This window comes from Phoca vitulina, unplaced genomic scaffold, assembly GCF_004348235.1.
Source record: "Phoca vitulina isolate PV1807 unplaced genomic scaffold, GSC_HSeal_1.0 scaffold18, whole genome shotgun sequence".
NCBI classification, from domain to species: domain Eukaryota; kingdom Metazoa; phylum Chordata; class Mammalia; order Carnivora; family Phocidae; genus Phoca; species Phoca vitulina.
In genome coordinates, this window is record NW_022589721.1 from 4,514,967 (window position 1) to 4,539,510 (window position 24,544).

Here is a 24,544-nt window from a genome sequence, read left to right on the forward strand (position 1 = left end):
AGCCAGCAGCATTTAAAAATCTGTAAAGGAGGGCGCCTGGGTGGCTCAGTCAGTTAAGCGTCTGCCTTCGGCTCAGGTCATGATCCCAGGGTCCTGGGTTCGAGTCCCACATTGGGCTCTCTGCTCACGGGGAGCCTGCTTCTCCCTCTGCCTGCTTCTCCCCCTGCTTGTGCTCTCTCTCGCTCTCTGACAAATAAATAAAATCTTAAAAAAAAATCTGTAAAGGTACAAAACACCAGCTAGGTTAGTACCCAGCTTATCAAACCTACTGCCTGTCAGAGCTATTAAGGCTGAATAATAGAGATTCATTAAAGGTGGTCATGCCATTGATTTACTTTATGATAAGAAACTGTACAGAAGTTAGATACTGAGTTCTTTTATCTCACCCCAGGATAGACTTGTAGGGTCAACTTGGGAACATATTATGCAGAGCATGCTGGCACTGTTTCCCAAACGTTCAGTGAGCCAAGAGCAAGTCCACAGTCACGAGGCGGGTAGTTTCCTGTGTGCCGAAACAGAAACTTCCGAATCTCTCACACTGCCACAAGGGGTCAGGCCCCAGGTGGGAGGAGAGGGCACTCTCCTGGAGAGGAAGTCTGTATTACCCAGGGAAGCACAAGAACCACAATCCCTGTCCTCTCTTCCTGAAAGCAGCATATTGCTGGCGGAATAGGTCTGAAAGGAGGACCTCAGAAATGTTCTGCCCTCGCAAAGGTATGTGCAAGTGCTCTCTGCTTTAAACACGTCATTTTGGAAAGTCAGAGAAGGCTGACTTTATGTTGTATTTTTAAAGTCCAGATAAGCTATATGGATATGTTAGTTACTGCCTCTAGAAAGGGCATGTTTGATAGGGGAGGCCCAGAGGGAGTAAACTCTGTTGAAATACTAAATCTAAATATAGGATATGAACAAGACTTTCTGTGCATGTATATTTTTTGTCCCTGATTTGCTATAGGTGCTGCTGCTAAGTGTGATTCTATCAGGAGGTGCTCTCAGAAATGGATTCAGACACAGTGATTTAGAGTTTGTTTTCATGTCCAGTGGCCATTTATGACAAGTCGTTAGTGACTTCTTTTCATTCATTCACAGGAAATCATTTGTCAGTAAGGTTTCCATATGGTCTTACCTTGTCCCTAACTGAAAAATTGTACACAGGTAGGGAAATACTAGTGATCGAGCCACATGCTCAGATTTTATCACCAATGCTCTGGGTTTCAATGGCTGGTAATTCATTTCATTAGTCTCTCCTAACCATCCTCTTAACAGTTTGCTTAAATGTATTTGTTTTCCTTTAGTATTTTATTCCTTTAAGTTCTCTGGGCTCCAGAGAAATGAGGAGAGAAATAGGAGGTTTTCGTCTTTTTTTTTTTTTTTTTAAAGTTTTGGTCAAACAAGTCAAAATAACATTATTATTGATGGATCGACCTGTACTTTTAAATAGAAGGAATAAAGATATAAAAAGATCTGAAGCATGTAAGTAACCTCTTTGATTTTTAATGGCATGCAGCAGATGGAATTCATTATTGACTTTTAAAAATGAAATTGCCCTGCATTATTATTTATTTATAATTTTGCCTTTCAAAAGAAGTAATTTCCATTACTAGGTTAGTTTTACCTCATCACAGCAACTATATGACAACATCAGAATGTATAATAGTTTACCAGTTTACCACTTAGTCATGAGGCTTAATGATGTTGAGGATATTATCTCTTTCAAATTAGTAATAAATTTATGAGCATAATGCCTAGTTAAAAGGTTGAGTATCTTTTTATTTGAGTAATTTCAAAAGCAGTCATTTCACATATTATAGGGCAATTTATGTATGAAACTCTCATTACAGAAACAGAAATGTTTTTAATTAGAAACAATCTAATTTCATCTTTCCAGTTCAGCACACGGATTTTGTGATGATAATCATGATATATGTAAAATGCCCAAGTAAAATATTTAGATGATTAGTTTAAGCTCAAACAACTTTTTAATTTTAATCAGAAATTCTAAAGCTTTTCAGTCATCAAGGAAGTTAATAACCAGTCATTATAAAATTTAATTTCCAAGCATTGCCCAACATTTAATCATTACATTTAGTTCAAATTTGAGAAATATTAAAATTATCTAGTTTTCCTTCTTCATGATTTAAAAACTATGCAAGAATGGAAAAATCTTTAGTATTAGACGTGAAGTTATAAATGTTATAAAAACGTATGCAACCGTTTTTCAAAGCTGTTGTTCACATACAGGACAGCAATTATTTATATAATCAGGAGATCTGGTGCAGACAGGTTTCAGACCACCGTTGAATTTCAGTGAAGCTTCTGGCTAAATTAGACACCTCCTCCATTCTTCTGCCTGTCCTCCAAGCATCCTCCCCTCCCCCAACTGCTTCCTCCGCTCCTCCTCTTCTTCCTCCCTCCTTTACCTTCTCTCCTGACACTTGCACACTCAGACATCTTTTTGCATAAGTGGATCTGTTTTCTTCAACAGTGGTCAACATTGTGAAACTGAAGGATGGTAATTAATATTTCATATGTAGCACTTAAGCTTCTTCACCTAGATTATGTATTTTGCTTCGTCATGCCCATCCATGGGCACTTAATAAATGCTTATTGATTGTCTAGTAAGGTGGTGTTATGACTAATTTTGAGAACTTTAATACCCTGCAGTTACCACTTCTGTATTTCTTTGATTCTAAGATTGGCCTTTTTTTTTTTTTCCTTTCACAATTTAGTTTTTTAAAATCTGAAAGTATCTTATAATCAATGGTATAACATGGTTTAATTGGCAGGGTTTTGTTTTCCTTTTTTTACTTTTGGCGATGCATCTTATAAGACATTCTGTTTTAGATACGATGAACTATGGCAGTAAAAATATAGATTGATCTGTTACTTGTATAATATACTAAAGGCTGTGTATTTCACATTCAAATATTTTAAGAGTATTCTTTTTCTGTTATGTGGCTTCTCCATAACCAATTTTGGTCTCTCCTCACTACCTTCCTTCACCCTGATTCCCTCACACTGATTCTACCTGTTCTTGAACCAACTGTCTTGACTGAACTCCTCTGGAAAATACTCAGAGAATTTTATTAGTAAATTAATTACCAAAATTTAACTGTAATAAAATGGAAAGAGTACACATTTTTAAAACTAAAGGCTTAGGTTCAAGTTATGGTTCTACTCCTTAAAACTATGAGTACTTAGGGATCCAGTAATTTTTCTCAGAGCTTCAAATTATACATCCAAAGAACAGAAATAATATGAATAGTTTCTTCATCATAGGATTGTTAGGACAATTTGTAAAAAGAAAAAAAATTGAACCAGTAAAAATATTGAATATGAAATATATATGAGAGCACTTTATAAACAATGAAGTACTGTTTGATTATAAATTTTAAGCATCAATATTAAACAAAATAGTCTTAGATGAGATTATGTGTAAATGGAAAGTTAGAAAGAAGAAAGAAGGAGAAATTCAAGAATTTGCCCCCAACTAAAGAGAGTAAGTTCTGCATTTTAATTATCACTGGAAATAATGATAGGACCCCTTAACTCACTGAGTCACAAAGAGCACTGTGAAATCTGTCTCCAGAGAACTTCCAGCAATTAGAGTCTTAGTTATTTTGAACCCCAGGGCTGAACGTGTGCCAGTCTCAGAGAGCTCATATCCTTTATTGAATTAGCAGAACCACAGCCCACAGCACCTCCGTGGCATTAAAAATAAAAGAGGTTACTTAGATTCCCAAATTCCTTTCTTATCTTTGTTCCTTCCGCTTAAGAGACACATCGATCTGTAAATTACTGTAAGGTTTGGTCTAGAAAAAAAAATAACATAAGTATGTTTAACAGTGGATTTTGGAATCACTGCATGACAAAGAATTTTCTCTAATGCCCCTGACTTTCAGAGAAAAACACAGTGGAGGTGGGTGGGGTGGTTGCCAGCAGTTAGTACTTTCTTTCTGCATTTGTTTGTTTTAGTTTCTTGGTCTAGTCAAAGCAACCAAACCTTAATTTTTGTGTGTTTGTTGGTCCCCGAGGTTATTTATTTACCAGGCCCTATTACACGTAAAGACTTAAACTAAAATGGAATTTGCACATCAACATACAACAGCTTTACCTTCCACAGAAAGAGAACTACAGGTATAAGCTAATGCCCACTGGGACAAACACTACAAATCATAATAGTAATTGTGGAAAGGGTCCCACTCTCTGGTTCCAGATATTCATGAAGGGGAAATGATACAAAATCAATGAACCAAATAGGATTAGTCACATACTTATTTCCATAGCCAGGATGCTTTTACTGCCATAAAAAGATTTCAAATATTTTCAGCTTGAAATTTCATCTACAATTGACCAATGAGAAATGAACTCCATGGACAAACATAGGTACCGTTACATAAAAACCAAAAGCGCTTTAGGTTTACACTAGTTAAGATATTTGTGTGCATTTCAGCATTCTCTAATACTTTCATTGTATGGGCTTTCACAGTTTCAAGAACATAATAGTAAAAAATAAATGTCATTGCGTTTTTTTTCAAAACACATGGTACTTCAATGGTACTTACAATAGTACCACTTAATGTAAATTCCACTGCTATAGTGAGTGGAAAACACAGACTGTTTTTAAAAGGTAATGTATGTGAGTGTATGTGTGTGTTGTTGTTTTTGAGGATAGGGATACTTTCAAGAGGCAAGAGTAAAGAACAGAAAGAGTTGCAGTATTAAAGGCACTTGCAGGTGAAAAGGGGAATTGAAGAAGATGGAATTTGGTCATTACTTGATAATCATATTTCCTATACTGTCTCTGCCAATGGAGAGTCTTCCAATTTCTCATTTCAATCACTTTTTTTTAAAGCTTTTATTTATTTGTCAGAGAGAGAGAGAGCACAAGCAGGGGGAGCATCAGGGAGAGGGAGAAGCAGGCTTCCCGCTAAGCAGGGAGCCTGATGTGGGACTTGATCCCAGGACCCTGGGATTATGACCTGAGCCGAAGGCAGACACTTAAACGACTGAGCCACCCAGGTGCCCCTCAATCACTTGATTTCCAAAGACCAAAAGTTGTAACTCTAACATGAACATTTTCCCATCATTAAATGGGATATATACTGGGATTTAAAATTTTTACATGCTGAGATTTAAAATTTTTCCCATCTCAATTTATTCACAATAACAGCAAACATTGACATAGGAGTGACTTGGTATTAAGTACTATACTAAGTGCTTTACATATATTAACTAATTAACATGTTAATACATTTTAGCATAATGGTAAGAATCATACATTAAGCTATATTAGCTTATTTCGGTTCATGGAAGCACCATTTTTCTAGATGTTTAGGCCAAGAAATATTGATGTAATTCTAGACTCTTCTTTTTCCTCTCCCACTTTGTCTCTTATCAGCCCAGAGATCCTATTGGCTGTATTCTCAATAAAGATCCTGAATCCGCCCAGTTCTTAGCACCTGCACCGCTCTCTCCTGGGTCCAAACTCCATCGTCTTTTGACTACCATTGCAGTCTAACTAGGACCTTCTCCTGACTGGTCTCTTTCCCTCGCTTTTGCTCTCTCCTGCAAAACCTCCCAACTCCCTGGTCCCCCCTCCTCCTATCCCACTCCCAGCCAGTCAGCTTTCGGTAAGACAGCTGAGCTGGAGGAATATGCTAAGACATGCATCTCATTCTTTCACTCCTGTGCCTAACCCCTTCAGGGGCTCCTGTTTCTTCTCAGAAGCTGAAGTTGCCATCGCAGCGTCCAGGGCCTCATCTGATCACTGATCACCCCCCTGCATGGGGGCAAGTGCACACCACACACATACACACCTATTGCCGATAATCTCCTCCTTGTTCACTCCACTTCAACTACACTGGTCCCTTGAACCTACCAGACATGCTTCTTTCTCAAGGTTTGTGCAAACACTGTTCCCTCGGCCTTCCAGGCTCCCCCCCCCCCCATAGAGACTGATGCTGCCAGCACACTCATTTTCTTTAGTCTGTTTTCACAAGTTGACTTTGCAAATGTGACCTTCCCTGGCCATCCTACCTACAATTTCAAATCCTGCCTGTTCCTCAACAGCTCATATCCCCCTACTTCTCTTCCCTCTTGTTTTTTTTTCTCCTTAGCTCTTATCACTAACACATATGTGTGTATTATGTTTATTATGCTAACTGGAATGCAAACTCTATGAAGAAAGAACTTTTGTCTTTTTTTGATAGCTTGTTTGATAGCTCATATCAAGAGGAGAGCCTGGCATGTAATACGTCCTGAATAAATATTTGTTGAATATATCTTCAGATCAACCCTGTGCATTAGGTACAATTATTACCCCCATTTTACAAATGAGAAAGTTAAGGCACAGAAAGATTAAGAAATTTGCCTAAGGTCAAATCAGCTTAGCAAATGTCAGAGCCACAATTCAAACCTAAGGCCCTGGCTCTGGGGTCTGGGTTCAAACCACTCTATGGTTCTTATTTACATGACTGAGTAAATTAATTGGAAAAGTAGAACTGTATATAGATTCATCTGTTTGCTGGGATTTTCCTCAATATGCTTTCCTTCCAGTTAAATGGAAAATTGACAAAGCAAAGCCTCTTTACTCCATCACTTGTGGGTTTTTTTTTCTTAAAAGAAGGTATAAGTTTTCACCATCGAAAAATACAGAAACAAATGCCCCCAATCCCACCTGTGTTGACATTCAAACAGTAGTAATAAAGTAACAAATGGGCAATGGTTAAAAAAAATGTTAGCACTATGGAAAAGTAGAAAATGAAAACACGTATTGAATGCCTCCTGTGCTTGTAAAACCTAAGCCCTGGGACTACGTCTTCGGCAATACGAGTAGAATGTAACGAGAGAGACAGGTACATGCACAGGTATAGTCATACACTTCTCTAAGTGTCACAGTAGGGTTGTATGTAATTCTGAATTGGAATTTAGAAGAGGAAACACCGAATAGAGATCTGCGGAAAGCTGAAAGCAGGGCCTTGGAGAGTGAGTTGTGGGGCAGGTATGTAAACAGTGAGTGGAAGGGAATTAAGTGTCTCAAAAGTGAAGACAGGGATGCATGGCTGGCTCAGTCAGTAGAACATGCGACTCTTGATCTTGGGGTCATGAGTTCGAGCCCCACATTGGGCACAGAGCTTACTTTAAAAAAAAAAGAAGACACTTTTTTTGAAAGAGGATGTTGAGGAATACCAACAAATAAATGTGCCTTAGAGGATGAGACTAAGAATATTTTAAAATAACATTCCATATGCTACAGAATGGAAATTATAGGCAAATGAGTTATCTGAACAATAAGTACACACACATTTTGAATTTAATTTCTAAGAGAATGTCTTTACTTATCCAAATGCATCATATGGAAAATTGTCAATTTCATCTATTCAGGCTCCTTTAATCTATTTTTTCATAGGATTCAGGTTGCAGGGTGCTGACAAACAAGAACAAGAAATTTTATTCTCTAAACGGTTATTTTTGCTTAATATGTTAGGCCAGTTCCAACATCTTATATATAAAAGGGCAAAGAAAAAAAGAAGGCAGTTTATCCCGAGTCTGTTCAGTGTTTTTTGTCCTTGTGTCCCCACCTCATTCCTCTGGGAAAGTCAGGTTTCCAGCTGATCATTTCTCTGATTTGACAAGGTCACTACGAACTTCCGGTCATCCAAAATGTTGGCAGTTTGATCTTGCTTAGTGACAGACTGCTTGGTCACTCAGGTCCTCCTCCCAAAACACGGCACAGTGCTCTTACAGAGTGGTGACTTTATCCGTGAACAGCTAAAAGAAGAAATAAGATAATTTGATAATAAATGTTAAAAAGAAAATAATGATCACATGAGATTGAAGTGGGGGAGGGCAGTGGATATTGATGGGGGCATTTATGAGAAGGTATCGGTAAAGTTGAAACCCAAATGATGAGAAGCCATGCACGGACCCAGGAGAGTAGCTAACCATGTAGAGAGATGGCAGTAAGTGCAAAGGGTGGGGGGTGAGAAGTTTGGTTCAAGGAACAGAAAGAATACCAGTATGACTGAGGAGAGTAGTAACAGTGACAAAACATAGTCTCAGAGTTAGACAGTGACTTGATGTACACTCATAATTAGCCTTCATTTCTGCCCGTGAGCACTGGAGTTGTTACTCCTCTTTACTTGTGTCACAATTATAAATCTACTATTTCTGATAGAGAATTACTTGAATTTGCTCTGCACTGCAGGATTTATAAAGACCTTTAACAGGGACGCCTGGGTGGCTCAGCTGGTTGGGTGTCTGCCTTCGGCTCAGGTCATGATCTCAGGGTCTTGGGATCGAGTCCCGCTTTGGGCTCCCTGCTCAGCCGGGAACTGCTTCTCCCTTTGCATGCAGCTCCCCCTGCGTGTGCGCTCTCTCTCTGTCAAATAAATAAATAAAATCTTTAAAAAAACAAGACCTTTAACATACATCCTAATTGCACATAAAGTTCCGTAACACCCTCATGAAGTAGGCAGGACTAACGTCATTTCCATTTTACAGGTGAGGAAAAGATAGTATGTAAATGTTTCGTGACTTGCTAGAGAGGCCTACAATGCCCCATCCCCACCACACACACCCTCGTCCTGATTCCCCATGCTTCATCAAAATTGCCAAAAGTCAAAACGTCTTTTAGCCAGATTTGAAATGAGCTTAGGGCTTCAGTATAACTAAGGGCTCATCAATGCCAAAAAAAGAAAAACAAAAAGAGCTGGTAAGATGAATAAATTCACTCTAACAGCACATGAGTGTAGAGCAAGGATCTACACACTCTCTGTTTAGCCACATCACTGATTCTACTAGATGGCTAGTTGATGCCTCATATTATGTTCCCTGTCAGATATGAGTTTTAAATAGTTCATTCTGGAACAGGAATTTGAAGAAAATAGCACAGTCAATTAGTCCAGTGAGAGATGCTGACAACCTGAACTGGAGTTAATCACAGGTTAGGTGTCCTAGCCTCCCCCACCTTGGTCACCAAGGTAATTCTGCACTGTGTCATCAATAATGGTTCCCTAGCTTGCTGAAATGATGTCACATGTGACACTTAAAATTTTTTTGAGATTTAACTATATTCTTCTATTTTTCATATGCTTACTTATCATGAAAGGATTTAGATTATTTGTAAGTTTATTATAGGAATTAGTTATATTTAATGCATACATATCTTTTTCTTTTCTATATGCTTAAAATTTGCTCTTTTAAGTTCATATCTTTTCAAATGCTAATCTATCTATAATTTTCAGGATTAAAAAATTCTATGTTCTAAATTCTTGCTCTGTTCAAGGTTTTATTTGGGGGGGGATGTGTCTATGTGTGTGTTACCACATAACTTCTTACAAGAAAAAAAATTTTAATTGAAAAATCAATCTAGACATATGAGAAATAACTCAGGGTTGAAGCTATCAAGCTTATTTTTAAAGGCAATCAGGGGGGCGCCTGGGTGGCTCAGTCGTTAAGCGTCTGCCTTCGGCTCAGGTCATGATCCCAGGGTCCTGGGATCGAGCCCCACATCGGGCTCCCTGCTCGGCGGGAAGCCTGCTTCTCCCTCTCCCACTCCCCCTGCTTGTGTTCCCTCTCTCACTGTGTCTCTCTCTGCCAAATAAATAAAAATATTAAAAAAAATAATAATAAAGGCAATCAGGATTAAGGAGTTAACCACGTTTCTGTTATTTAGTTTTCAAAATTAAATTAAGTAGAGGTATGACATTTACTGTCTCAGACTATTAACTAAAAAGACCTTTCTAATTTTTTTTAAGATTTTATTTATTTATTTATTTATTTATTTATTTATTTATTTATTGGGGGAGAGAGAGAGTGTGCAGGGGGAGGGGCAGAGGGAAAGGGAGACAGAGAGAGAATCCCAAGCAGACTCTGCTCTAAGCGCAGAGCTGGACATGGGGCTCAAGATCTCATGACCCTGAGATCATGACCTGAGCCGAAATCAAGAGTCAGACACTTAACTACTTTAAAAGTATCTAATTTGGGGGCACCCGAGTGGCTTAGTCGGTTAAGTGTGGACTCTTGATTTCAGCTCAGGTCACGATCTCAGGGTGCTGAGATCAAGATCTGCATAGGGCTCCGTGCTCAGCGGGGAGTCTGCTTGTCCCTCTCCCTCCCTCTATGCCCCTCTCCCTGCTCTCTCTCAAATAAAAATAAATAAATAAAGTATCTAATTTTCTTCTTTTTTTAAAAACTCTTACACATTTATTAAACTTGCGATAGTATTTAAGAATGGTTTTTTCCCTCCACTTTTTCTTCCAGGTCTCAAAGCTGATCTCCTGATTAGAACATTGTAGATTCTTGTAATCAAAAAACAACCACCACCACCAAGTCCTAACCTTTACAAAAAGATCTCATAGTTATTATTCACTAGTGTTACGATACTTTTCTCAGTTTCAAACACACTAAATAAATACTGTATAATTTTTAAAATTCTTTAGAACACTTACAGTTTCTAATTTTCCTCATATAAATATTTCAAACCAATTTTTTTTTTTACTGGGGGAATACAGCACATAGAATTCAAACCAATTTTTTAAATTCATATGATTAACATATTTTAAATGCAACATGATGTTAATGTGTTCAATAACTTTTTTAAAGGGCTAGCACACATTTGCTTTTATCATTTTAAAATTGCAAATCCTGAAAAACATAAAATGCTGAAACTCTTTGTCTTCTTTATATCTTGACTCTTTTCTCCAGATAGTTCTCTGTCATGTTATCAACAACATGTACCTGTTATGCAAACAACTGAAATCAAGGCATCTCTGATAAAGCAGGTCTTGTTAAGCAAAATTGGATCAGAGCACATGTAGAAAGGGAAAAAATCAGAATATAAAAAGATGGTATTTCAAAAGAAAACTTGGTTTCTCATACATTTCTTAAGGTTTATATTCCAGTGCTGGTACATAAGCAAGAGAGCAGTCCTGAATAACTAGCTTCTGGCATTTTGAAAGAAGAGTAGCCTTCAGCATGTTTTAAACTTCCATTGCATTCCTTGCTCTTCTGAAGTGTACTTTTTACTATTGAGAATCTGCAGCAAAAATAGTGAATAGAGATTACTGTTTTATATTGGAAACATTAAATGCTACGGTAAGGAAAACTGGCTTTTTGAAACAGAAAAAATAGAACAGTAGGTATATGGTGGTAAATCCATGGTACAATGAGATATTCTATATTTGTGTTTTGCATCAACTCTACTATTGTGTGATTTACTACTCTTGAATTAATGTACAGACGAATGATGATGACATCATCCAAATATAAAGATGACAAAAATGATAAAGGTATCAAACCCCAATGCTTTAAGAACATCTGCTTTCCACTTCTCCCCTGCAGCCAAGAAACAATCACACTGATACTTAGTTCCTCCAGTTCTAGCAAGGAGCTTATTTGCTGCCCTTCAGAGATGCCAACCTCATGCCGCTTAGTAACAGAGAAAATGAATCTGAAAAGACCACCAGTGCTGGTACAGTTCATATCTTGAAGGAATCAGCATTTAGGCAAGCCCTAATGCTTTTGCCATCACAGGATATAGGAGGTTGGAGTCACAGGGGTTATGTATTACATTTAGGATTTCCCATACTACTATTACTCAGAGTAACTTATTATAAGGAATTCCTAACTGGACTCCTAACCTTTCTTCCTTCTCCTTGCCCTTCCAACCTATTATCCACACTGTCATCTTAAGGATCTTTCTGAAACATAGAACTCATTGGTTCTCTCTTAAAAACCCTCAAAAGATTTACCATTGCCTGCTACATATATTCCAGACTCCTTATCATGGCACGCATAGTCTTTTGTGGTTTGGAACCTATTTTCCTAACATCTCTTGTATTCTATATCCTATTTTAGGAATGCTTATCCATTGGATTGTTGCAAGAGTTCAATGAGAAAATGTATATAGAGTACTTACTAGTAACTAGTATTTACTGAACACTTACCATCTTAGCAGGTTTCAAGGACTGGGCTGGGTGCTTATGTGTATTCTCCCACATAATCTTCATATAACCCCATGAGGCGTAGATACTTTTATAATCTCCATTCTCTAAACAAAGAAATAGATTTTGAGAGGTCAGGCAACTTGCCCAAGGTCACACCTATAGACAGAAATGGAGTTGTAATTTTATCTATCCAACTCCAAAACCGGTGCTTTTATATACTTGACTGCTGCCTGACACATTGCCAGGTGCACAATTCAGTTTGATTAAATATTCCTTTTTAAAAACCCATTACAATAAAACTTACAGTATCTGGAAAATTACGTTCTTTTTCTTGCTTCCATTGGCCACAAGGTTAACTGATAAACTACACCTTTGACTTTTTCTAGATGCCCCTAGCACCTCTTTTCTGTCCTCTTTCATCTTCACACTCCCCATACTGTAGTGTAATAATTTCTTTAAATATCTATTTTCTCTGATCTGTTGGGAGTTCCTTGGGTGTAGATACCATATCTTCATTGTCTTTATATTCTCAGAGCTGAGCATAATGTGCAGCACCCAACAAATGTTGAACAGATAAAGAAGTGATGCAAACTCTGAACAGAATTTCAAAATATGTGGGGCTTTGCTCTTTCTCAAAAATGAAGAATTCCTCTTTCCATTCACTGTGTAACTGCCCTAACCCTTCAAATAACACTCAATCAGATTTTATGAAGGAGCATAATCAGACTTATAGAGGTTAGAGGGGGAGAAGAGGAGATAAAATTGCCCCCTTTTTCTAATCATTTCCCTCCATAAAATTGTGGGATTTTGTTACCAAAGGAGAGGAGATCAATATTTAGAAATAATTCTTTTAAAATTTAGAATTTAAATTATCTTAAAAGTTTAAATTCTCTTTTAAAAAAAGTAATAGTTATGCTTCATGCTAAGTTGGGTAAGACTCATCTTATGCTTTTCCCCTCCTGATCCTTTTTACTTTTTCCAGAGTTATACCTACATTCATAGCATTTCCGAGAGGTTAGTGAAGTTAGGCAACACTCCTAAATTCTCACATCTGAGAGCATAAGAGAGATCAGCTGATAGGCACATGGTCATTGAGTGAGTCAGTGCAAGTCCCTGGAACAGTGCTTGAAGCTTCTGACTACCAGTCCCGGGTTCTGTTTAGCCAACTACTACCGTGTCCCCTGAGGAACTGGGTAAAAATAGAGGATGGAGCAGTTAGCAAAGTAAATCATTGTCATTGCTAGTGTTCATGTTCCGTTTGTCCATGTTTAATAGACTAATAGTTTAAACTCATGAATGTTTATGTTCTGTTGGTTAGTATGTAATTGTATGTCAAGAATACCAACACAGAAATAATTCTAGAATTTATATTCTCCCTCAAAATATAGAGTGCACATATATCAGCATAAACACATGTGTTAAATTATAAAATAAATAATTTTCATTGAGTATCATTATTCTTTATGAAGAGGAGGGCAAACATTATTTTTAATAAACTTTTGTTTAAACTTGTGTAGCAGGATGCTCCATTCCTTAGAGATTTAACAACTATAAGGTCTAAATCATATGTGATCTGAATACAGTAGGATATATTTACAAATTATAATCCCATGTCTTAAGGGAGTGAAACTCCCTGCCTCTATCTATGAATTTGAGGGTGAGCCTTAAAATCTCACCTAGTTGACCTCCTTTGTCTCCTTTTTGTATCAGGTAATGGTGGCTTAGCTTTCTCTGCAGAGAAAGAAGTCAGCTAATATCTGGGTTTAGTTCCTTGCTTGGCTACCTGCCAGCTTTGCATCAGTGGACAAGTCATGGAGCCTCCTTTCCCTCTTCTGTCTACATCTACAGCATGGGGATAATGTTATTCTCCTTCCCCACAAGATTGTTGCAAAGATTAATGACATATGTATAAATATGGGCTTAAATGAGAGAATCTTGGAACTGAAACGTTCCTTTCCAAGGTGAATCTACCTCACCATTTCAGCTAAGAAAACTGAGATGCAGGAATGGTAAATGCTCTGCCCAAGATCATTTAGCCAGAGTCATAAATCTGAGGCTAGAAACCAAATCTTTTGCTTGAGTGTACCTTGTTTTTGTTTTTGTTGGTTTTTTTTTTTCTTCTTCTTCTCTTGATAGGCACAGCAGAACTGATATTCTCATGGGAGGAATATAAAGACTATGATAAAATGATCTGAAAGAGCAAGTAGGCTTTTTACACCAAGTAACATGACAGCAGATGAGAAAAGAAAAGAGGAAGGTACAAGGAAGAATATTTACTGGAGGGTTCATAGCATGCCAGACATACATTAAAAAGCAGAAACTTTTAATTACCTGATCTGTATTACACAGTTAAAATATCTACTAACGATACTTTTAAATGCACAGGATTAGCAGAAGCACATTCCTTCCTTTCCCTGTTTCTAGTACTCTTCTAATTCTAGGACTTCGCAGGTCTAAACAATAAGCAGCAAATCCCTGCATTAGGCTGTGTTGCACCTGTGCTGGCTGGGGGTGGAGGGGGCAGTGAGGACGTTCAAGGGGGCTAAACCGAGCAGAAGAGTAGCTGCTTAGATTAGAGTACTGCTGAAAGCACTCACTCACAAATGACTCTTCAGTGCTTTCCAATCTTAGAGGTTGGACTGGATTTACAAGTCATCTTGCAGATACCCTCCTATAGTGATATTTACATCCCCATAAATTACTTCAGTGACAATAATTCTACATTTCTCCTCTCATCCTATCAGCTTTGATTGGTGGTAGGGAGGCAGAAGAGAGTGTCACTGAGAGCTTAAAGCCCTTAGGAAAGGGTAGGCCTTGATAGAATTTGAGTAGTAGATTCCAAAGGACATTAAGTGCCAGGGGTCCAGAAAAGCTCATTTAAAAACGTGTGTGTGTGTGAGAGAGAGAGAGAGAGAGAAGAGAGCGAGAGAAGGAGGTAGGGAGGGAAATGTCAAAAACAGCCTTTGGTTGCTTTGCTTTTTTGCTTAGTGCTGTAGAGGTAATGAGTTAGAATACAAGATGTGATACGACCCTTGTCTCCGTGCTGTAGGACTGGATGTTGAATGCTGTGTCTCGTGGGTGCTAGGAATAACACGTCCAGGGATAGCCTAGGGTTAGCAGGCACTATGATCTACAACAATGGGAACATGACAGAGCTGGAACCCGAGAACCTAAATTCAAGCTCCTACTCTAATGGTGAGCAATTGCATTTGTCTGTGAGTGAAGACCCCCTGATTACAGTCACATAGAGCTCTATTTTTCTCTTGTGGAAGAAATCTAGAAGTAGGCAATTACTGGTATAAATTCAGGCTGTCAAGTCTCTTTAAAATTTTCTTCACCCTTTCCTCTTGGTTCAAAGAAGCTATAGCTCTGGCCATCACATCCATCTTCCAACAGGAGAAAGGTAGGAAGGAGTGGTACCTGTATTAGTGAAGCAGAAAGTTTCCCAGAAGCCTCTAGGAGACTTCAGCTCATGTCTCTGTGTCCAGAACTGTGTCACAGGGCTATCTGGAAAAAGAAAGTGAAAAAAGAGCTTTTTTTTTTTTTTTTTGCTAAATATATTGTTATTTCAAATAGAATCAGGAAGGAAGAAGGGAAGAATGGATATTAGTTAGCAGCTCTTCCTATAATCACTAAGTAACTATGTAACTTCAGAAAAGTTATTTATTTGCTCTGCCTATATCATTTTCTAATGTATAAGATGGATATCATGAATATCAGCTCTATCTTAGCTCCTTGTCCCCCACTTCTCAGCATTGATGGAGGGAAAATAAATGAGGGTTTTAGCAAATTGAAAATCTAAAAGTAGTAGATAAATAAAAGGTAGCTTTATTAAGAAGGTAATAGAAAGGAAGCGGTTGTTTGTATTAGAAGAAGAAGAAAGATAATACATACCTTTCTGTTTCTCTAGTCATTTGTGAGAGTAAAATAAGCACAAATTAACTAAAAGTCCCTTTGGGCATTGTAAAGATATACAAATAGATAATAAGAACTTAACCTTAAAATATACCAACTGCAAATTATTCTCATGGTTCATGAGCTGTATGAACTCTTGCCATTTGACCATAGTGCAACCCAAGTGTGGTGTCAGAGGATCTTGAAAGTAAACCAAATGATGTAACTCTCATTATTTTTTAAATTTAAGATTATGAGAACTTCAGACTTATCTGGTGAAAAACATTTGTCCTTTGCCAGGCTGTGTTCTATCTTGAAATGTATTTTCCAGTAGATTAATGTGTTAAAATTTTTGTTTCAAGATCTATTACTATGTAACCAAAATTAGAATTTAAGTTAAAAGTCAGAGATCAGCTATCTAGTATCCTGGAGCCATCCATATAATAACTTTCTCATAAATCCAGATCCAGAAACAGCCAAATAGTTTATCAATTAAACATATCAGGAGCAACAGAACTCCAAAGCAACACTAGTAAACAATCTGTCTCTTAAGAGTGAGGGCAGACATAAATTAGTAAGGCATTTAATTCTTCTAAAGATTTGAGACTACTACGTAGAGGTATTCTTTTGTTTTTAACCTACTGAGCCATTTTCTTTATCTCAGTAGCTACCATATGACTGTGAAGCACAGTGAATAGGGGTAGAGACTGATAGGCCTCTTGCTTCTGTATGGATCACGGCTGCACCAATATTCAGTAAATGCTTAGGACAGTTAAATGGGCATTGTTGAAAATAATCTGTAGCATTCTCTTCAAAATAAGATTATTTGGAGAATTTTCTTCTGGCCTTTTGCTGTATGAAGTGGGACCTGACCTCATTTGTGAAGCCTAGAAAAATACACCATGGAGTCAACAGAGCACAGAAGTTGCTTCTGGATCAAGGGAAGTGGTTATTGGGCATGGAAATCATTGGAAAAGGAGAAAATACTGACTAAATATTTCAAATACTGGTTCAATAGTGAAAGATAGGCAAGATGAGTGTGCGAGTGGGAAGCGATGAGGGGCAGAAAGGAGAACTGGAAGACTGGAAATGTTTGAAATTCGTTAAACTAGAGTCTGCACGTACACAATTCCAGCCTGTAGTTTCATACAGTGATGCTTGCTGCCATTTTGTAAGGATGGTGAACAGCCATTGCTTTTCTGTGTATGGATGGAACATGAAATGAAGAAGGCAAATTGAATGTCTTCAGAAATATTCAACCTTGGACTGTTTATGCACCTCATTTTGTATTTACCTATTAGTCTTTTTTTTGGCACACACAAAAAAATCTATCAAAATATATTTGTGGCTTTAATTTTTAAGTAGCTATAAAATGAATTACAAAAGGTAGAATATTTTATGGATGTGAGTTTAGATTGGGAGCATTTAGTGAACATATAATATGCTTTCCTTGCATTTTGTTAGTGTTTATTCATTTAATTCACTCAACAAATATTTATTGAATGACTGCTGTGTGTCACGAGTGACCTAGGTTGTGCCATAGGAGATCATAATCAGTCTACTAATAAATTTGATCCTAATAAGAGTATAAGAATATAAGAATATATAAATTTATATATTCTTTATTATATTCTTATATAAATAATTCTTTATTATATTCTTATATAAATAATAAGAATATATAAATTTTCAGTGATTTTCAACATAAATTTTCTTGGGAACATATTACTGATACAGTGATTTAATAGGCAACTGAAGAAAAAAAATCCCTTCGCTACAGCTTTCATCCTCTGTTCTGGGGAAATCGCTATGTCTGCTACGTATTATGTATAATACCTTACATACTTCTATACCCCTCATCAAGATGCAGTGCAAAAAAATATTTTAAGTACTTGCAGTTTGAAAACTGAAATAAAATGAGAGAGACCGGGAATATTCAGTTCATAGCCTAGACAAGAAGAAAGAAAATATCTATATTCATGGAAAAGATGTTATTGATATGTTCCCTTAACCTAAATACATTTTGGGAAGACAGAAAATTTCTTAGGAGATTTAGATCGTGCACGTATTAAGAATGAAGAAAGATAGGACATGATCCATTTAGACCTACCCTTCAGATTTTAATAAAAGGTTTGAGGAGAAAAAGTAGTGTTCTTTATGCTTAATGTGGAAACAGATATTACCTTCAAGTGGTATCACGTCAGGACATGGCTAGCTTTGCAATGCCATCCATTATTACAGTGATTGATTACATAACACATTTTCTGTGTCTTTTACCTTTTCCTGGGTGAATGTGGGAAAAAGCAGATATGGCCTAAAATCTGAATATGGTTATAAAATGCTATTTCATTTCTAGGTAGTCTGATTCCACTAAATTCCTTTTTATGTTTGCCTTTTAAGCAATAATTTCAGGCAAAATGCATTTAAATATCTGGAAATAAAACAACTTGTCAAGTGAAATGCTCTATTATCTAGTAACAGATGGATTGTCCTTGGTGGGTAAAGCTTATTCTGTATCGATCTTGATTTTGTTTTAGGTTGTATATATAATAGCTACAGAAAAAAAAACACATATAATAGCTACAGAAAAAAAAGGGCACTTTGTTTTTTAGAGGGAGAGAGTGTGCTTGTATGCACGTGTGAGCAGGAGGAGGAGGGAGGGGGCAGAGGGAAAGGGAGAAAATTGGAAGCAGGCTCCATGCCCAGCGCAGGGCCTAACATGGGGCTCGGTCTCACAACCTTGAGATCACCACCTGAGCCGAAATCAAGAGTCACTCACTTAATTGACTGAGCCACCCAGGCACCCCAAAAGGGCCTTTTTATACAGCACTCTTTTTGGTGTATATAATTTAAATTTTTGCTGCCTTTTGTTAAGTTAGACATAATTATGTAGCCTACCATCTGATTTCTAGTTAAATCACTAGGTTTCTTGCATCACAGGTAAATACTATTATTGCAAAACAACTGCATACTAGTAAAATTATGGTAATACCACTACTCTTCTCTTACCATGTGTCTACCTTCGCATATGACTCTTTAAAGGAACTAACTTTCAAACGTTCCCTTCAGCTATTTTGCTTTGGTCCTAGTACTCTGCCAATTCTACCTCTTTACTTTACTCTTCACGTTAAACTAAGAGACTACATCTTTGCAACAAATATATTCATAGTCTCATAGGAAAGACATCTGAGAAAATCAAGCTCAAAAGGAGAAGAAAAAAGAGCTAAGTGTAAAACAATGTTGGGCTCATTGCCTTACTTCTTTTTTGGCCCTGATCATCAGGGCCAGCACTTGCTTGCTGTAAAAAAGATGACTCTAAGTTACTCTGTGCTGATGGAATTTATTATAAAGAAAGTCATGGCTTTAACTTACGACTGCAGACTTCATGGCCATATAATTCATGTGCTGTGTTCCTATGGTCAGTCGTAAAAAAAATTCAAAAGGTACTGTGTTGTTTGGGATTGTACCCAAAATATGAAGTTTAATGTGGGGATTCTCTCCAAACTTCCAAAAACTATTAAAGAAGGAACTATAAGCTTGTCCCATGAGCTCAACTTCAGTAATCTCTTGAAGATTTACTCTCTGACTAAACCTCAGTCTTGATATTAAAACATTTCTTTATTACTGATAATACACAAAAAGTCTATATAATTTATGCGGGATTTACATGAACGAACAAGCTCCCTTAGTTCTGTAATATACACTTAAGATGTTTGGTTTGGAACTATTTCATTTTGCACAATTTTGTTACCTAAATTTCTATGATGAACTACCAAGAACTAACACCCTTTGAAAGACTTACTTGGGTGAGCTGATATAAGGTTAAAAATCAGTCTTATTTGTAGGCTATATAACCCATGGTAATCTGAAAGAGAAATTAAAACATGAAGGGACGCCTTGGTGGCTCAGTCAGTTAAGTGTCTGTCTGCCCTTCTGCTCAGGTCATGATACCAGGGTCCGAGGATGCAGACTCATGTCAGGTTCCCTGCTCAGTGGGAACCCTTCTCCCTTCTCCCTTCTCCCTCTCCCTCAGCCCCTCTCCCCCCACTCATGCTCTCTCTCTCAAATAAATAAATAAAATCTTTAAAAAAAAAAGAGAGAGATTAAAACATGAAAAGGAAATTTTCTGAAAACTCATAATATGCTCCCTCTTAGGGTCCTGCCTAGTTTGTGATCTGTACTGTACAAAAAAAGAAAAGCTATAGCTGATTTATAGGAGAGCCTAAAATGAACAAAAAGCTGAAAAGTTAGTTTTAGGACTTAGAAGAAAAGTCCCAGAAACTGAAATATTGTAACTTGAAATAAAAAAATAACAGTCAATAACAATAATAACTTCCATTTATTGAACACTTGGCATATGCCATTTTTCACAGTACTATAGATATTATACCCATTTTACAGATGAGAAAACTGAGGCTTGGGGGATTAACTTATCCAAGGTCATACAACTAGTAAGTGATGAAGGCAGAAATTGAATCATGGAAATCTGACTCTAGAGCCAGCTATTTAACAAGACAGTCACCATAAAGCATATGATACTCAAACAGATTGAGTAGTTATTTGAATCATAGAAAAGGTGAACTTGATTATTCAAGTTTTTAAAGCTAACATTATTTAAGGAAAGTAAGGGTAATGGAAGAGGAACAAGTTAAATAATATCACATGGAAACAAACATGGAAATCCAGACCATGGGACATAGCCCAGGATCACTGACTTGTTTCTGCAACAAGCCAAATGGCATGGAAAAAACAAACAAAAAATGATGGGGCCTTTGCTAAGATCTTGCTGCTCCAAGTGTGGCCCACTTTGATTGCAGCAACATTGCCACCACCTGGGAGATTATTAGACATGCAATATTTCAGGTCTTGCTCCAGACCCTAGTGAGTCTTAAGATCCCTAAGTGATTCATTTGCTCATAGAGTTTAAGAAGCACTGGTCTAGATGACTAGAGACTTAACCAATTGTAGTATGTAGACCCTGTTTAGATCATGATTCAACAAGCCAATAGGGAAAAGACATTTTTACCCATTGGGGAGGTTGGGTATGGATTAGGTCTTGGATTCTGCAAAGGAATGCATGCTATTTCATTAGGTGTGATAATGGCACCTAATAGTTAATGATGGACATCCAATATTTTTGTGTTTTAAATTTAGACATGTAAACTGATGCATGTAGGGGTGAAATAATGTATCTGGAATTTGTTTTAAAATGTTTTGGCAAAGAAAATAGCAATAAGTGATACAAATATGGCAAAATCTTTAAAATTGTTGAATCTGTCATACTACTCTTCTGTCTACTTTTTTTTTGTCATTTTGGATTTTATTTTCATTAGTAGTAAATAAATCCGACTTCAGCCTGTATTGAAAACTAGACAGTATAAGAGGCAAAATATACCCTCAAATCTTCACACAAAAGATATAGCTCAAAGTTTTTCCATGTAGATTTGTATAAGGAACATCTTTTAATTGTTAAAAAATTCTGACATTCTAACATTGTCTATTAACCTCAAATATGTGAAGACTTACCATCATATCTGATGTTCTTTCTCTTGTACTTTTTATTATTGTATTTTTTATTGAAATATAATTAACATACAGTGTTAAATTAGTTTTGGGTGTACAATATAATGATTCTGCAATTCTGTACATTTCTCAGTGCTCATCAAGATGAATATACTCTTAATCCTGTTTATCTATTTCACCCATCCTCCCACCCTTCTCCCCTCTGGCAACCACCAGTTTGCTCTCTACTTAAGAGTTTGGGTTTTTTTGTCTCTTTTTTTCTGTCTGTTCATTTGTTTTGTTTCTTAAATTCCACAGATGAGTTAAATCATATGGTATTTGTCTTTCTCTGACTTATTTCACTTAGCATTATACCCTCTAGGTCCATCCATATTGTTGCAAATGGCAAGATCTAATTATGTTTTATGGCTGAGAAATATTCCATTTTATTTATATATATATATATAAATATAAATATACATATAGTGTTTTATATATTCTGTTTTATATATATAAGGTGATATATATATAAAGTGGTATATATATATAAATATATACACTGTGTATATATTTATATATATATATAAATATATACACCTTATATATGTAAATATATACACTGTATATATTTATATATATAAGGTGTGTGTGTGTATACATATATATACCACATCTTCTTTATCCATTCATCTATGGATGGACACTTGGGTTACTTCCATATCTGGGCTATTGTAAGTAATGCTACAATAAATATAGAGGTACATATATCTTTTTGAATTAGTGTTTTCACTTTCTTTGCGTGGAGACCCAGTAGTGGAATTACTAGATCATATGGCAATTCTATTTTTAATTTTTAAGAACCTCCATACTGTTTTCCACAATGGCTGCACCAATTTACATTTCCCCCAACAGTGCATGTGAGGGTTCCTTTTTCTCCACCTCCTCACCAACACTTGTTATTTTTTGTGTTTTTGCTTTTAGCCATTCTGACAGGTGTGAAGTGATATCTCATTACAGTTCAGGGAAATGATGATAAGTGATGTTGAACATCTTTTCATGTGTCTATTGCCATCTGTATGTTTTCTTTGGAAAAATGTCTATTCATGTCTTCTGCCCATTTTTTAAATCACATTGGTTTTTTGGTGTTGAGTTGTATAGGTTCTTTATATATTTTGGATATTAACTCCTTATTGGATATATCATTTGCGAATCTCTCATTCAGTAGGTTGCCTTTCTTCTGTCTACTTTTGGATGTTAGAATTTTTCATAATTTTTTAAAGATTTTATTTATTTGAGAGAGAGTGCATGTGAGTGGGGGGAAGGGGCAGAGGGAAAGGGAGAGAGAGAATCTCAAGCACACAGAGTCTGATCCCACAACCCCGAGATCATGACCCCAGTCGAAACCAAGGGTCAGATGCTCAACCAACTGAGCCACCCAGATGCCCCAAATTTTTCATAATTTTAAAAAAATACCAAAAGAAGTAGACTTATGCTCTAGAAATTTTTAGAAATAACTACAAGAAGTTTCTTATAGTAAGAAGGATTAATCATTTAACGGGCTGCCAGAGAAGCTTTCTTCTCTCCAAAGTATTTTTTTTTTTTAAGATTTTATTTATTTGACAGAGAGAGATAGTGAGAACAGGAACCCGAGCAGGGGGAGTGGGAGAGGGAGAAGCAGGCTTCCCGTTGAGCAGGGAGCCCGATGTGGGTCTCGATCCCAGGACCCTGGGATCATGACCCAAGCCGAGGGCAGGCGCTTAATGACTGAGCCACCCAGGTGCCCCTCTCCAAAGTATTTTAAAAATAGGACAAATTCATTGGTCTAGGGGCATTTTCAGGTAGTCCTGGCAAAAGCCAGATCTGTCAAACTCCTTTTCTCAAAAATGTCCTATGGTAGATGTTACACTTTGTGAGTACTTTGGGCCATCGATCTTAGATTTAATGCCTTAGTTGTGTTTAAAAAAGAAAAAGCATTTGATGATGCTTCTGTTCTAGCCCTGTATTTGCTCTCGTCATGGCACTCTTCTCTGGCAGTTCACTTCAATGGTTGGCTGATAAAATGTTAAGCTACCTACTCATCCAAACCAAGCATTAAATAGAGTCCTGTCATGATCTCATTCTGTTGAGAGTCTATGCTTAAGTGCAGACTAAGGCCTTTTGATGTTATGTGATCAATAGGAAACCCTTTAAGCTGGTATGTATTTGTCATATAGAAAAGCATTCCTTTCAACATCATATAAACCCTTTATGTACTTACCAACTGGACAGCATATCATTTTTTTGTTTCTGGAAAAGGGAGCAAAAGAGAATTGCCCAAGCTATTAAAAAGAAAACCCAAGCACTTTTGCAGCTTATTAAGTGGCAGTATTTGTGGTAATACGTTTCATGTTTTCTGGCTTCTTCCTATAGAAACCTGAGAATGGTTCTCAAGGACTATATAGTAAACTCAGCCGGCATCCCCAGATGTAGACATTATACTGTTTATAGATGAACCACCGACACCTGACTGGTTTAGTAGGTGCCTCGTGCTTATAGAGTGAGTCAGCGGACGAGCAAGAATTTACTTTCAGAAACCTTCCCATCTTAACCACAAGTAGTTCTTCCTATATGGTACTATATTTGTTGGTTTAGATTGTATGGAATAATCTACAGCATCTAAGATTTTCCTTTAGACAAATATGTATTAGGAGGAATAAATGAGTAATAGGACAGGGGAAGGAATTTTGGTTCTGACTCTGAATCAGAGAATTACTGACACTCAGGTGCTGGTCATTACACTTCTCTAATTTAGGGTATGCTCCTGAGAGGCTCCCTATTGATAAGAAGCTGCATTGTTAGATGTGTGTGATTTTCAGTTTTGTAGATATTCAAGTTGTTTTCTCTCCCTCTTCTTCCTAGTAGATGCCCAGTTACCTAGTCTCTCCCTCTCTTCCCTCCACAGCAGCAGTCTCTGCATAAAATTGTCTGTATTGCTTATTAGCCCTCAGTCAGTACAAACAAAACCTGGTAGTTAAATCGTGATCATCTGCCATTCCATAAACATGTTCTACACACTCTTTTATCCCTCAGCTTGTTTGCTCTGCTACAGCACAGTATTATAATCCTTGGCTAGAGAATTGTAATTAGAATAATTTGTTGTTTCTCCCAACCATGTTGCTGCTCTTAAAATTGTTCATTGTAAAATACAAGAATATTTC

The 24,544-nt window shown here is 36.9% G+C and overlaps 1 protein-coding gene across 2 annotated transcripts in view; it reads left to right on the plus strand.

The window, feature by feature from the left end:
- The window catches only part of LOC116639565 (oxidation resistance protein 1), a 154,134-nt gene that overhangs the window by 33,958 nt on the left and 95,632 nt on the right, over positions 1-24,544 (plus strand). The window contains exon 1 of one of the 2 annotated variants that reach the window (XM_032416091.1): positions 247-714. The exons of the other annotated variant lie outside the window; for it this stretch is intronic. Coding sequence (XP_032271982.1) covers positions 696-714 — 19 coding nt within the window. The 5' untranslated portion in view covers positions 247-695. Of the gene's footprint in view, positions 1-246; positions 715-24,544 lie in introns of those variants that run through there. 2 annotated transcript variants of the gene reach the window in all.